Below are 13,372 nucleotides of genomic sequence, written 5' to 3'. Positions count from 1 at the left end.
ATTTAATATAAATGAAGTTAAAGTGAAGACCACAGGTGAAACCTTCACTATTTAACAGAATGGAAAGAGAAACCTTTGAGGGGTTGTTTGCCATGAATTTCTCCTCCATGCTGGCTTTCAGAGTGTCCATTGCTCCTGAATCACCCAACACCTGCACACATGTAACACACAATATAACACAATATAACATTGTAACAACACAACGTGACGTCATATATGACCAGGTGATGTTACCTCTGCAGTGAGTGCAAGCAGGATGTCAAGACAGTGGATCTTGTCTCCAGGAACCAGAGGCAGATCCATGTGGATCAGTTTGATAGTATTGGGTTTGGGAATTCTTAGAGGATCCTGTAGAGTGTCACAGAAATCTGACAGCTTACTGTAGGAAACAGGAGAGACCATTACAGTTCATTAGAGTTTTTGAACATATCAGAGTCAGATTAGAATCAGTAATAACCCAGATTAAGAACCAGAATGTAAAAAGTAATGAAATTCTTCTTCTAAAGCAGGTGGGACTCACCTGTACTGTATAAACTGTGAGGCATCAGGGTCAAACTTCTCCCAGGTTTCATAAAACATCTCAAAGTCGTCCTCACACAGTGGGTCACTGCTCTCCTCTGTGGCCACATTGAAGTTCTCCAGGATGATGGCGATGTACATGTTGACCACCACCAAGAAGGACATGATGATGTAGGTGGTGAAGAAGACGATGCCCACCCCCGGGCTACCACAGTTCCCTCTGACTGGTGATCCCGGGTTCTCAACATCCGGATCGCAGTCTGGCACAGTGTTCATGATGGGACTCAGCAGACCGTCCCATCCTGCTGACGTGGTGATCATAAACAAACAGATCATGCTGTTCCCAAAGTTCTCAAAGTTAAAAATGTCGTCCATCATGCCCTCCTTCTTCACGTAGGCAAAGTTTGACATCCCGAAGATGGAGAAGATGAACATGATGAGGAAGAGGAGGAGGCCAATGTTGAAGAGGGCAGGAAGTGACATCATCAGGGCGAACAGCAATGTCCGGATCCCCTTAGCTCCACGAATAAGACGAAGAATTCGACCAATACGAGCCAATCGGATCACACGAAAGAGCGTGGGTGAGACAAAGTACTTCTCTATGATGTCAGCGAGGAGGAGGCCTGAAGGGAGGAAGGATGGAATGGAGGACAGGAAGAAAGAAAAAAGAAAGAAAGAAAGACATTGGAAATAAACACTTCTTCTAGGGTAAATGAAAAACTGTTGTTGTGGGACCAAATAAAAAAAGGCCCATTCACTCTCACTCCACATCAAATTAAATTTCCTAAAACTTAAGATGTAAAGAGATTTCTGGACCTTGATTTAAAAAAAGTGATATATTGACATGTTAGAGTGAGGGGATGATGACATCACTAGACACTGATTGGCTGACTCACCCACGATGGACAGGATGACGACCACAAAGTCGAAAATGTTCCAGCCGACAGCAAAGTAGTGCTGCCTGAGTGCAATGATCTTCAGAGTGCATTCTGTGGTGAAGATGATGATGAAGACCAGGTTGACCCAGTATAGGATAATCTCTTTCTCCTGGCTCTGCTCATCCGTCTCCACCATCATGGTCACCATGTTGAGGCAGATCAACACCATGATGAAGATGTCAAAAAACTGTTTGGTCACAAAGTCAAAGACCAGACCCTGGAATTTGTTCTGCAGAGACAAAAAGAGAAGAAACAGATGACTGAAACCCATCAAATGGACATGTCTGACAGGAAGTAACTGAGCTTACCTCAGGCCGTGGAACAGGTTTCTGAGGTTTCTTGGAGCCCAGTTTCTTCATGGCATTATAATATTTCTTCTGCTCCTCTGTCATGAAAATATCTGTTCCTCCCAAGTACAGACAAAAGAAAAAAACACAGTTAACTGACTGAATTCACACATGTCACAATTTATTCTCGACAAAGCTGCAGTTGATCTTTCAGTTTCAAGTGTTAAAATCTGAAGAGTGAGTAGAAACATATCTTGGCTTTCTGCTGGTTGAAATTGTCGATGATGACTCCGATGAAGAGGTTGAGGGTGAAGAAGGAGCCAAAGATGATGAAACAGACAAAGTACAGGTACATGTACAGGTTATCCTCGTACATCGGCTGAGACTCCACCTACATAGCAGATAACCATTGTGAGCAGAGACAAGTCAGTTTCAAGTTGTAAGTACAGGAAAACCTTCAGATTTAGTACCAGCACCATATCAATATTAGCTCCAGTACCAGTACCAAAACCTTTCACACCTGTGTTTACTGTCTAAATTTACTCACCTCAGGTCATGGAACAGGCTTCTGAGGTTTCTTGGAGCCCAGTTTCTTCATGGCATTATAGTAGTATTAGTTGCAGTATCAGTATCAATATTAGTTTTAGTACCAGTATTAGTTTCAGTACCAGTATTAGTTTTAGTACTAGTATTAGTTTCAGTACCATTACTAGTTCCAGTATCAGTACCAGCAGCACTGACCTCTCTGGAGTCCACCGCAGCATACATGATATCCATCCAGCCTTTAAATGTGGCCTGAAAGAGACAAAGCTCCTAAACATCAGCTTTAACTGAAACAGCTGAATATTAGAGTCCAGTTGTCTATAAACAGTAAAACAGCAGAATACAACAGTCTGAGCTCGGCTGTACTGACATTGGGGTTATTAATACTGTTGTGAAAATGCTGTCTGTTGTCTGATGGTCTTATTATCATAGATTTATATCAGACTGAATTTCTCAGTGTTTCTCAGGGAGCTCGCAGGTTAACAGTTAACTGACCACTTGCAGCAGCGACAGGTAGCCCATTCCCACATTGTCATAGTTGACCTTCAGGTTCTTCCAGCGGACCTCGGTGAAGTTGTCATTGATCAGAGTGAGGCACTCGGTCTTGTTGTTGACCTTGTCAGGGTGGAACATCTCCTCTGATGTCTTGTTGAAACAGTAATAAAACTTTCCTGCAAACAGGTTCACTCCCATGATGCTGAAGATCAGCCAGAAGATCAGACACACCAGCAGCACATTAAAGATGGACGGGATTGCTCCAACCAGAGCGTTCACCACCACCTGCAGACAGACAGATGCAGAGAGAGAGAGACAGATCGACAGGTAACTACACTAAACCACCTGGACAGAATAACTGAATTTAGACATAAATATAATTTATTTCACACTGCTTTAGAAAGATACAAAATCAAGAAATACCAGAAAAAACAAAACAAAACAAAAAACAAAAAAACCTATAAAACTATAAAACCAAATCTAAAATAATGTATCATATTTAGAATAAATTTAACTGAAGACACAAAGCTGGTTTTCCTGATCTCCTCTAACAGGTTGTTCTGGTTTTTGACCCAGGTATCACCAGCAGATCTCAACCAGAAGATATCATTCATGTTAACAGAATCCAACCACAGAGGTCTTAAAAGTGATGATTAAAACCTTTTAATGTCAGCTGGAGACAAACACTGATCACCTCAGAGGACTCGACCACACCTCATGTACTAATGTTATCAGACTGTTGCTGGAAGGAATGAGGTTTCTGAGTCACTTTTAATCACACACACAGAGATACAAACAGACACACACATAGACAGGTGTAACAACATTCACAGTGTTCGTCCTAAAACAAAAGGCTGGAGCATTAAAGTTTCCTCTTTACAATCTGTAAATGACTGTTCTGGGCAGAGTTGCAGACAGGCTACCTTCTGATGCACCTGTCTGTCTCTCTGTAGGTCAGTGTTTAAAGTGCCTGTCTCACCCTCATGCCCTCGAAGCGGGACAGGGCCCTCAGGGGCCTCAAAGCTCTCAGGGTCCTCAGAGACTTAATGGCTCCCAGCTCAGAGTATCCCAGGATGTTTGCTGTCAGAGACACCAGAGACACCTGCAAGTAACAACACACCTGGTGACATCATTGCACAGGTGACTTCCTGAAGATTAAGAGTGTTGAACACTGAAGGAACGTCAAGTATCAGTGTTACCCACAGTCAGTGTTATTGTTCTTACGTCTACGATGAGGAAGTCCAGCCAACACCAGGCGTTGGTGAAATAGGTCTTGAATCCGTAGGCGATCCACTTGAGAATCATCTCTACCACGAAAATATAGGTGAACACCTGGTCTGCGTACTCCAGAACTGTCTTTATGACCCGACGCTGCTCCAGGTAGATGTCCTCAAAAGCCTGTTCGCAAACAGACTGATGTTAGTAGACAGGTGTTTTCTTACTACTGTTGAACAGCAGTTTGTCAGCTTTGGTCTGCAGTTGCCTCAAATTCAAAGATGTTCCGATAATCGTTAAGAAGTCTGACAAAACTTCATCCTTTCTTTTTTTCATTCATTTTTTTAACTGAGAAACACAGAAACAGTTGTGATGAAAATAAATGAATCCTGTTGCCAGGAGACAGGATGTAAACACCACCATCTCACGAATCAATGATATAACAATCAATAAAAAATCCTTTGTCCCTGACAGACAACAGCTATAACCAGCTGTAGGTAAACACAAACATCCTGTAGGTTGTGATGCGTTGTGTGACATTATCTTGTGTTTTTTAATATTGAGTCGTGATGCTGTTATTTTCATCATAGTGTGTCTCTTCTTTAAAGCTGATATATTTTATCTCTGGTGTTGAAAAATTAAATATTGTCTCACCTTTATTACATGTGACAGCCATGTTAGTAGTCAGAATGTCAGCCATGTTTGCAGTCCTTTGTTAGACATACCAGGCATGTTGTCTCCGCCGGTTAGTATTCACACTGAGCCAATCAGAGGTGACCTACTCAGTCACATGACCAGATCAAACAGACCAACCAGCACTGAGAGAACTGAGCAGCAGTCAGTGTTTATATTACAACCAACATCAGAGCCGCAAATAAAAGAAACTAACTAAGAAAAGATGTTAAAGATGGCAGAAAAAATTTGACCTACACAGGAACACGCTGATTTCAGAGTTGTCAACAGATAACTGATCAATAATCTATTTTAATGCATCATAGTATTTACCAGAGCTCCACTGCTGAGCAGGATCATGAAGATGATGAAGGTCTCAAAGTAGTTGTGTTCTACAATGGAGAAACAGGTTCTCCTGAAGTTAGACCAGACCTTCCCTTTGCCCTGGGACATGTTGATGTCCAGGAGTGGACAGCGACGATAACACTCTGAAATATAAACAAACAAACAGATGATTTATCTGAATCAGGCAGTTACACAATGAAGACTGAGATATGAGCAGAGGAGTGCAGCTGAGAGTGATCTACACTCAGATCCTGCTGATTCTGGATCAGTTCACCAGGAAACTTTGTTCATGTTCAGGTCACACAGTGTGTGTCTGTGTGTGTTCATACTCTCAGTGCAGCAGTCTTCAGGTGCGTCTGAATCCAGATCTTCGTCATCTACTTCCTCCTTGACCTCAGGAAGTTTCTGTATGGTGCTGCAGGCTGACGATTCGTCACACTGAACAAACACACCAAACACATTTTACACTGAACCCCATGATAACAATATCACCATTATGATATTCTTACAGTCAATAACTCACCCTGGTGGTATTCAGGTTTGACTGACTTCACTTGTCTGATCAGATGTGAACAGATTATTAGGGAAGTTTATTAAAACTTTATAATTCAGAGATTCACAGTGAAAAGTCACTGTATGAATCAGGTGTCAGTAAAAACTCAGCTATGGAAAATAACTGTGGAGGAGACATAAATGACCTCTGAGTATTTCTGTAAATACCATAGACCTAATCATTATTATTTCAATTCTTTTAACACAGTAAGAATAAAATCTTTAATATAGTGTTCAGCTGTTTTCAGCTTTTTTAATCTTTAATGATACAATAAGAAAAAGATCCAGTCCTGAACCTGTAGATCTTTAACCCTAATTCACAGAGATTATTTATCTCTCCACAGTTTACTGTGAATTTTCACTGTGATTCTCTCGATTATAAAGTGATATCAGACATTTTCATGATTTTTATGAAGCAAGTGATTCACCATCACACCACAGCTTTAAACACAGAATAGAATAGAATAGGTTTACTTGGGAGTGCTTTTCTTCCTCTTCATCTTCATTCTCTTCCTCATCCTCATGTTCAGGTGTGTCAAAGTCGGACTCAGACTCAGACTCGAACTCGGACTCAGCCTTGGCGATGGGGACCCTCAGGAAAGTGATGTTGTGGTAGTTGCTGGTCAGGTTGCCATGGCTACAGCTGAAGGCATTGACCTCTGACACCGGCTGATCTGAGGTCACAAAGGTCAAAGGCAAAACCTCCTTCATCTTCTTGTTGTCTTCTTCACTGCTGACCACTGAAAAAAAATCAATACATTACACATTATCTGAAACAGACTGAAGTCATTATAAATATTTAATTTAAATAATAATAATAACAGCATGAACATGGACATTTAATAAACACTGAACCTTAAAACATCACAAAAAGAAATAAATGAATGAAGTCTTTGCTCTGCTTCCAGTCTGATCCTACCAATGTGGTCTGGATTAACATGGTTCTTCTTCCCCACAACAGTCCAAATATGCTCTAGGATCCAGGATTTGATCCAGGCCACAGCCCTGTTGATCCGATTTATGGCGATCTGCAAGTTATTTTCACCTTCCTCCTCTGGAGCTGCGAGATTATCACCACTGAACGAGCTCAGTAACAAGGCCAGGAACAGATTCAGGACCTGAAACGAGAACAGGGACAGATTCAGGACCTCAAACAAGATCGGCAACAGATTCAAGACCTCAAATGAGGCTAGGGATAAATTCAGGACCTCAAACAAGACCGGCAACAGATTTAGAGTCTTTGATTGGATTTCAGATTTTCAGATTTCAGATTTGGTTTTCAGTTTCTTTATTCCCAGCCTGTTTCATTCACACCCCCAGTCACTGATCCCAGAACTGGACCAGTTTGCAGCTGCCTGTGGGACTGGAGGATTAGTAGAACCAGACTCAGGTCAGAAGGTGTCTACCTGCAGAGACTCACCACCAGGTTTCCGATGACCAGGACCATCATGAAGACGATCAGACACATGGCCTGACCCGCGACCTCCATGCAGTCCCACATGGTCTCGATCCACTCTCCACACAGAACCCTGAAGATGATGAGGAAGGCGTGGAAGAAGTCGTTCATGTGCCAGCGAGGAAGTTCGCAGTCCTCTGCAATGCGACAGACACAGTCTTTGTAACTCTTCCCAAACAACTGCATCCCAACAACTGCGAAGATGAAGACGATGATGGCCAGAACCAGAGTCAAGTTCCCCAGAGCCCCAACAGAGTTCCCGATGATCTTGATCAGCATGTTGAGAGTTGGCCATGACTTGGCCAGCTTAAAGACTCGCATCTGGACACAAGACAGGTGAGGAGACAGGTGAGGGGACAGGTAGACAGGTGAGGAGACAGGTGAGGAGATGGGTAGACAGGTGAGGGGACGGGTAGACAGGTAATGATGACATCTCACTGACCAATCGGAATGAGCGCAGCACAGACAGGCCCTGAACATTAGCCAATCCCAGCTCCACCAGACTCATGGTGACGATGATGCTGTCAAAGATGTTCCAGCCCACCTGTAACCATGGCAGCAGAACAGACACACATTACCATGGGAACAGCTGTCAGTCATCATCACGGAGCTGGTAACAAACAGGAGGTCTGACCTGGAAGTAGTAATACGGATCCATGGCCAGAAGTTTGAGGACCATCTCAGCTGTGAAGATCCCTGTAAAGACCTGCAGAGGAGGGGGTCAGAGGTCAGCAGTGGCAGGTCAGTACCAGGCTCTGAGCAGGATTGGCATCTCCAGTTGATGGGTCTGAGACTTGTGAGCCAACTGACAGCACTAACCAGATTTCCGACGCTCAGCAGCTCCTCAAAATCCTCTGTCATTGGATAATGCTCCATGGCCATGAAGACGGTGTTGAGGACGATGCAGATGGTGATGCCGAGGTCGACAAATGGGTCCATGACGATGGTGTAGAGCCACTGTTTGATCCACTGCCAGCAGCTGCAACAGTTCCACTTCAGAAATATGTCGGCAAAGGCATACCAACATGGAGGACACGGCCTCTGGTCGTCCTCAAAGTCTGAAACACAAACACACAGCTGGTCAGTGATAAACTGCGTGTGTGTGTGAGTGTGAATGTGTGTGTGTGTGTGTGTGTGCACCATCCATTGCAGTGTGTTCTTGCTCTTGTCCTTCCTCTGATGTGAGTGTAGAGTCTGGTTTCTCTGGGAGCGCCGCTCTGCAGGCCGCCTGCTGGGACAGCAGAGAGAACAGAGGCTCAGCTCAGGGTTTCAGATTCAGTAAAGCTGTCTGTGTTTGATCTGTCAGCTCAGACCTCCTCCTCTCTCTTCTTCAGTGCCTCCATGATTTGAGCGTACTCCTCCTCCTTCTGTTTGGCCTCAGCCACCGTGGCCTCGTTCTGCTCTGCGTATGCCATGGCGACCACAGCCAGGATCAGGTTAATGAGGTAGAACGAGCCGAGGAAGATGACGACCACGAAGAAGATCATGTAGGTTTTACCTGCTGCTCGCAAAGTCTGCAGAGAGACAGGAGAGAGAGAGACAGGCAGGAGAGAGAGAGAGAGACAGGCAGGAGAGAGACGGGCAGGAGAGAGGGAGACAGGAGAGAGATAGACAGGAGAGAATGAGTTCAGACACAGTCGTGGTTTATTGCAGATCATCCACTAATCTCCCACCACCATAAACCCTATCACAGTGTCAAACATCATCAGAAACCAGTTCAGACTGATCTCTGGACTGGGACCAGTTACTGACCAGCTGGAACAGGTTTTCCCAGAAGTCCTGGGTCATCAGTCTGAACAGAGCCAGGAATGCCCAGGCAAAGGAGTCATAACTGGTGTAGCCGTAGTTTGGATTTCTTCCCGCCTTCAGACATACAAAGCCCTCTGGACAGACCCTGAACACATCACCAACATCATCACCATCATCATCACCATCATCGTCATCATCGTCATCACCATCATCATCATCACCATCATCATCATCATCATCATCATCATCATCATCCATGTGAACGTACCCAGCATCAGAGCTGTTTCCACACAGCAGAGCGTCCGGCTGACCGGGCAGGAAGTAGTAGTTCTCTGTCAGAGACAGGGGTCAAAGGTTAGAGGTCAGGGGTCAGGGGTCAGTGTTACAGGGGTGTTGGCATGTTAAATCAGCTCTGACCTGGGTTGTTGATGAACTCGTAATAATCAAAGCTTCCTGTGTTGTTGCCATAGGTGTTGTTGCTGAGGCTGTTGTTGCCATGGTAACCAGTGTTGAGTTCGACATCAGACGTGTGGTTGCCGAACAGTGGCGGGATCAGGACACACTTCTGCCTCAAGTTTCCCATGAAGAGCTGCAGACCAATGAGAGCAAAGACGCTGAGACAGAAGACCGTCAGGATCATGACATCAGCAAGCTTCTTCACTGATTGGATGAGAGCTCCGACAATTGTCTTTAAACCTGAGGGGGGGAGAGGTTTAAAAACAGACTGACCAATCAGAAGTGTAAACATCATTGACTCATAAATGATGGACTCTGTAGTGGCACACAGAACACTGTTTTAAGGTGGACTGTTAAATCCACCTTAAAATGTGACACACTGACCGGGGATGACTGTGATGGTTTTCAAGGCTCGAAGAACTCGGAACGTCCTCAACGCAGAAACATTTCCCAGGTCAACGAACTCTGTCAGATATCTGAACCAGAGAGAGACGCCATCTTCATCTTCACTTTCATTATCATCATCATCAATTCAATTAACAATTCAAAATTCTAAAGAATATGGTGTGGGTCTATATCTGTGTGTTATTGATTTAGTTATCTATTATTAGAGTCTGATGAGTCAGAGTGTCTCAGGTGTGTTATTGATTATTACGCCATGCTGATGACCATGAAGTCCAGCCAGTTCCAGGGGTCTCTGAGGAAGGTGAAATCTCCGACACAGAATCCTCGGGACAGAACTTTGACTGTTGCTTCAAACGTGTAGATGGCTGTGAACACATACCTGTTCAACCAGAGGAAACACACAGACTGTCAGAGTCCACTCTAAACCAGACTGGTCCTTCACAGATCAGAGTCCAGGTCTTTAATCCACATCAGTGTGTGTCAGTGTGTATATCAGTGTGTATTGGTGTGTTTATCAGTGTGTGTCAGTGTGTATATCAGTGTGTGAGGACTCACTCCACAGTCTTGCTCCACGGGGGAGGATCACTCATCGTCATGAACACACAGTTGGTCAGAATCGTCACCATGATGAACAAACTGAAAACAGTTTTCATTTTAAGGAACAACAAAAACATCATCTTCAGATTGCTGGCTTCTGATTGGCTGCCTGAGCTCCTCAGATGATTTAGTTAAAGCTCATTGGTCTTTGATCAGATCTGTTCAAACTCATCATGTTTGTATGAGTGAAAGAATAACGTTTTTCACTTGATGCTTTAAACAAAGAGAATCGACCACAGAGTTTTACTGAGACATGTCTACTCTGTGCCCGGACCCCAGACTCTGGACCCTGGATTCTGGACTGTACTCTGGTCTCTAGACTTTGGACTCTGGATTCTGGACTCTGCACTCTGCACTCTGTACTCTAGTCTCTAGACTTTGAATTCCGGACTAAGTCGATGTAGTTCAGTCGGAGCCGAGCTAACAGGTGCAGTGTGATGTGATGAAGGATATGAGTGGATGAGGATCCTGATAGAGAAGTTCCTCAGACAACTGAATGGACTCAGCAGGTAACAGGAAGGTTCAGCATTAAACCTGTAGATGATGTTTCCCTTACTGAGCACAATGAAGGTCTGCAGACAGGTCAGAGAAAGAGAAAGAGAGAGAGAGGGAGAGAGAGAGAGAGAGAGAGAGAGAGAGAGAGAGAGAGACAGGTCAGAGAGAGACAGACAGAGAGAGAGACAGGTCAGAGAGACAGACATATTTATATTTACTGTGATATTTAAAGTTACTCTCACTCTGTCCTGAGCTGTTTTATATCAGAAACCTTCTGTGATTGGTAGAAGGGATCCAGCTCCTCCAATGGGGTGTTGAGAAGCTCAGGGGGTGGGTCTCCGTAGATGAATGGGAGGGGCTTCCCAGCCTCCAGGTCACTGGCTGGTTTGGGAAGATCTTCCTCTGCTATCTGTCAGTCAGAGAAACAGCCATTCAGAACCTTCTGCTCAGAGACAGCCAATCACAACCTGATTCAGAAACTGCCAAGTCTCATAGTATTATGGATAGATCATTAGTAACTGACACATTTGCAGTGTAATGATTAGTGATATTAGTGTATTGATTAGTAATTGACAACCTACACACGATTAATATTTTTTTTACCTCAATGTTCTTCTCCTTCCTCCTCTGTCGCTCTTTCTCTTCAGCTTCATGTCGTCGTTGGATTTCCTCCAGTGAGGCTGGTGTGAAGCGTCTGAAGACCTCCGAACCAACAGGGGGCAGCAGAGGTGCCATCCTGGCATCATGCAGCGCCGCCCAAACTCCTCAACTTCACCGTCACCTAGCAACTGCCTCCTGTTGTTGTTGTGATAATGATCATAAGGATTGAACTGTGACTTCACCCCCTGATGGATCAACTAGATTAGTTTGAGTAACATGATCAATGACACTCCAGATGCTTCATGGGAAATATTGACCTTCTTCAGTATAACAGAGTCAGTGGGTTAACTCATTAACGGCTCATCAGATCCTCCCTCAGGTCAAAGGTCATTAGTTCCTGTCAGTACGGTGAAGGTTGTTGTTGTTGTGAACAGCTAGACTCATCCTGTTCTCCTCCTAAAGTCATTCATTCTCATTCAAATCATTTGGTTCTTGGAAAACAGTGAAGTGGAAAGTTGAAATGTGATTGGCTCAGTACTGATCATGTGATCTTCACTTGTGAAAATATATTTTTATCAAAACGTTTTTGCAACTTAATTTATTCTGAAAATATGTCTGCTTTTGTGTTTGTGTGTTTTAATTTTCCTTTTTTGTGAAGCACTTTATGGTAACTTCTAAATAATTAAACATTATAATTATTATTATTATGACATCAGAAAACAAACACGTTGTGACCAATTCATTCTGACAGCCAATCAGATGCACACACACACACACGTCTCTGGGGTCTTCAGCGTTGCCAGGGTTGACCCCACCCTTACGTTGCCATGGCAGCAGCAGCTGTTGCAAGTCTTCAGTTTGACCCTCCAGTGTAAAGTTACAGAGAGTACGATGACCCAGCTCATTCCTACACTCTCTCTCTCTCTCTCGCTCTCTCTCTCTCTCTCTCTCTCACACACACACACAGACACACATACACTCTTCATTCCACTCTGTGTTCCTACATGATTTTCTTTCAGACCCTCCTCACCTTCCTCTGATCAACCGCTGACCTCCACTCCTCTCCTTATTTCCTTTCCTTATCTCCTCTCCTTGTTTCCTTTCCTTGTTTCTTCTCCTTGTTTCCTGTCCTTATCTCCTACGTATTTTATTTATAGAGATTTGAACATTGGATAATAACAACATGAAGTTTGTCGTCACAGTCGTTTCTTTCCTGATTTGTCCTCTGTCTGACATCTTTATCATTAAACGATGGATCAGCAGCTGACACCTCTCTCTGGTCACGTCATCTGTCTGTCATCCATGATCATAATGATGATGAAGGTACTTGTTGCTGTGTCTCTAACTGGGAACTTCAGTCAGTACACAGACATGTAGTACTCAACAACATTTCAACATGGCAGCTGTGCTCTTATCAGAAATGACAAACATGTGTGACAACCAAATATCGTTCGGCTGCTTCGCTCACTAGACTTAAAAAAATAAACATAACATTTTACTTTCTTGTGTGTTCTTGTCTGTTTCTTGTGACATGTTAATAACCACCATGAGCTCCTCTGCCACCATTTTCACAGGTTTAAAATACATTGGTCGTTCTTCCTCTTTCACTATGTAGCCAATATGGCAACTACTGCGAGAAGTGTCACCATCCTGGTTCTTATTGTATGTTTCCATACTTGTCAGTGTGAACGTACTTATGCTCTCAAAATAGCAAGTATGAGTGTGGAAGTACAGGAAGTGTGATTGTCAGTGAGTCAGTCAGAGGTCAATGGTCACACTGATAATCAAATTAAAACAAAGTTTTAGCAACATGTTCCTTGAAACCAGGGAAAGAGACTTTCCTTTCAGATAATTAAATGTTTATAGAAACTGAATCTTATCATTGATCTGAACAATTACTGATCAGAGTTGATTTAAGTATTTTTATAGTGTGAGACACAGTTGACAGATGCATAAACACACACTATAAAAACCTGCAGCTGTCAGCGCCTCCTACAGGCCACAGGCTTCATTACACCAGGAACATATTTTCACTGTTCTTTAAGCAT

The 13,372-nt window shown here is 43.6% G+C and overlaps 1 protein-coding gene across 2 annotated transcripts in view; it reads right to left on the bottom strand.

Moving 5' to 3' along the window:
* Positions 1 to 13,372, bottom strand: part of scn4ab (sodium channel, voltage-gated, type IV, alpha, b) — a 28,137-nt gene that overhangs the window by 3,173 nt on the left and 11,592 nt on the right. The window contains exons 2-30 of one of the 2 annotated variants that reach the window (XM_051068605.1): positions 11,328 to 11,519; positions 10,996 to 11,133; positions 10,684 to 10,801; positions 10,188 to 10,278; positions 9,883 to 10,011; positions 9,612 to 9,703; positions 9,189 to 9,467; positions 9,040 to 9,103; positions 8,775 to 8,916; positions 8,336 to 8,536; positions 8,163 to 8,250; positions 7,842 to 8,080; positions 7,657 to 7,728; positions 7,465 to 7,566; positions 6,987 to 7,343; positions 6,486 to 6,684; positions 6,041 to 6,306; positions 5,344 to 5,452; positions 5,003 to 5,157; positions 4,007 to 4,180; positions 3,762 to 3,884; positions 2,783 to 3,067; positions 2,486 to 2,539; positions 1,998 to 2,135; positions 1,766 to 1,870; positions 1,416 to 1,686; positions 521 to 1,142; positions 235 to 379; positions 74 to 151 (exon numbers count right to left, since the gene is read on the bottom strand). In XM_051068605.1, coding sequence (XP_050924562.1) covers positions 74 to 151; positions 235 to 379; positions 521 to 1,142; positions 1,416 to 1,686; positions 1,766 to 1,870; positions 1,998 to 2,135; positions 2,486 to 2,539; positions 2,783 to 3,067; positions 3,762 to 3,884; positions 4,007 to 4,180; positions 5,003 to 5,157; positions 5,344 to 5,452; positions 6,041 to 6,306; positions 6,486 to 6,684; positions 6,987 to 7,343; positions 7,465 to 7,566; positions 7,657 to 7,728; positions 7,842 to 8,080; positions 8,163 to 8,250; positions 8,336 to 8,536; positions 8,775 to 8,916; positions 9,040 to 9,103; positions 9,189 to 9,467; positions 9,612 to 9,703; positions 9,883 to 10,011; positions 10,188 to 10,278; positions 10,684 to 10,801; positions 10,996 to 11,133; positions 11,328 to 11,459 — 4,968 coding nt within the window. In that variant the 5' untranslated portion in view covers positions 11,460 to 11,519. Of the gene's footprint in view, positions 1 to 73; positions 152 to 234; positions 380 to 520; positions 1,143 to 1,415; positions 1,687 to 1,765; positions 1,871 to 1,997; positions 2,136 to 2,485; positions 2,540 to 2,782; positions 3,068 to 3,761; positions 3,885 to 4,006; positions 4,181 to 5,002; positions 5,158 to 5,343; positions 5,453 to 6,040; positions 6,307 to 6,485; positions 6,685 to 6,986; positions 7,344 to 7,464; positions 7,567 to 7,656; positions 7,729 to 7,841; positions 8,081 to 8,162; positions 8,254 to 8,335; positions 8,537 to 8,774; positions 8,917 to 9,039; positions 9,104 to 9,188; positions 9,468 to 9,611; positions 9,704 to 9,882; positions 10,012 to 10,187; positions 10,279 to 10,683; positions 10,802 to 10,995; positions 11,134 to 11,327; positions 11,520 to 13,372 lie in introns of both variants that reach the window. The other variant, XM_051068604.1, reaches the window with a different exon arrangement.

Source organism: Lates calcarifer, unplaced genomic scaffold, assembly GCF_001640805.2.
Source record: "Lates calcarifer isolate ASB-BC8 unplaced genomic scaffold, TLL_Latcal_v3 _unitig_5006_quiver_581, whole genome shotgun sequence".
NCBI classification, from domain to species: Eukaryota; Metazoa; Chordata; class Actinopteri; family Centropomidae; genus Lates; species Lates calcarifer.
This window is presented reverse-complemented; position numbering and strand designations above follow the sequence as displayed.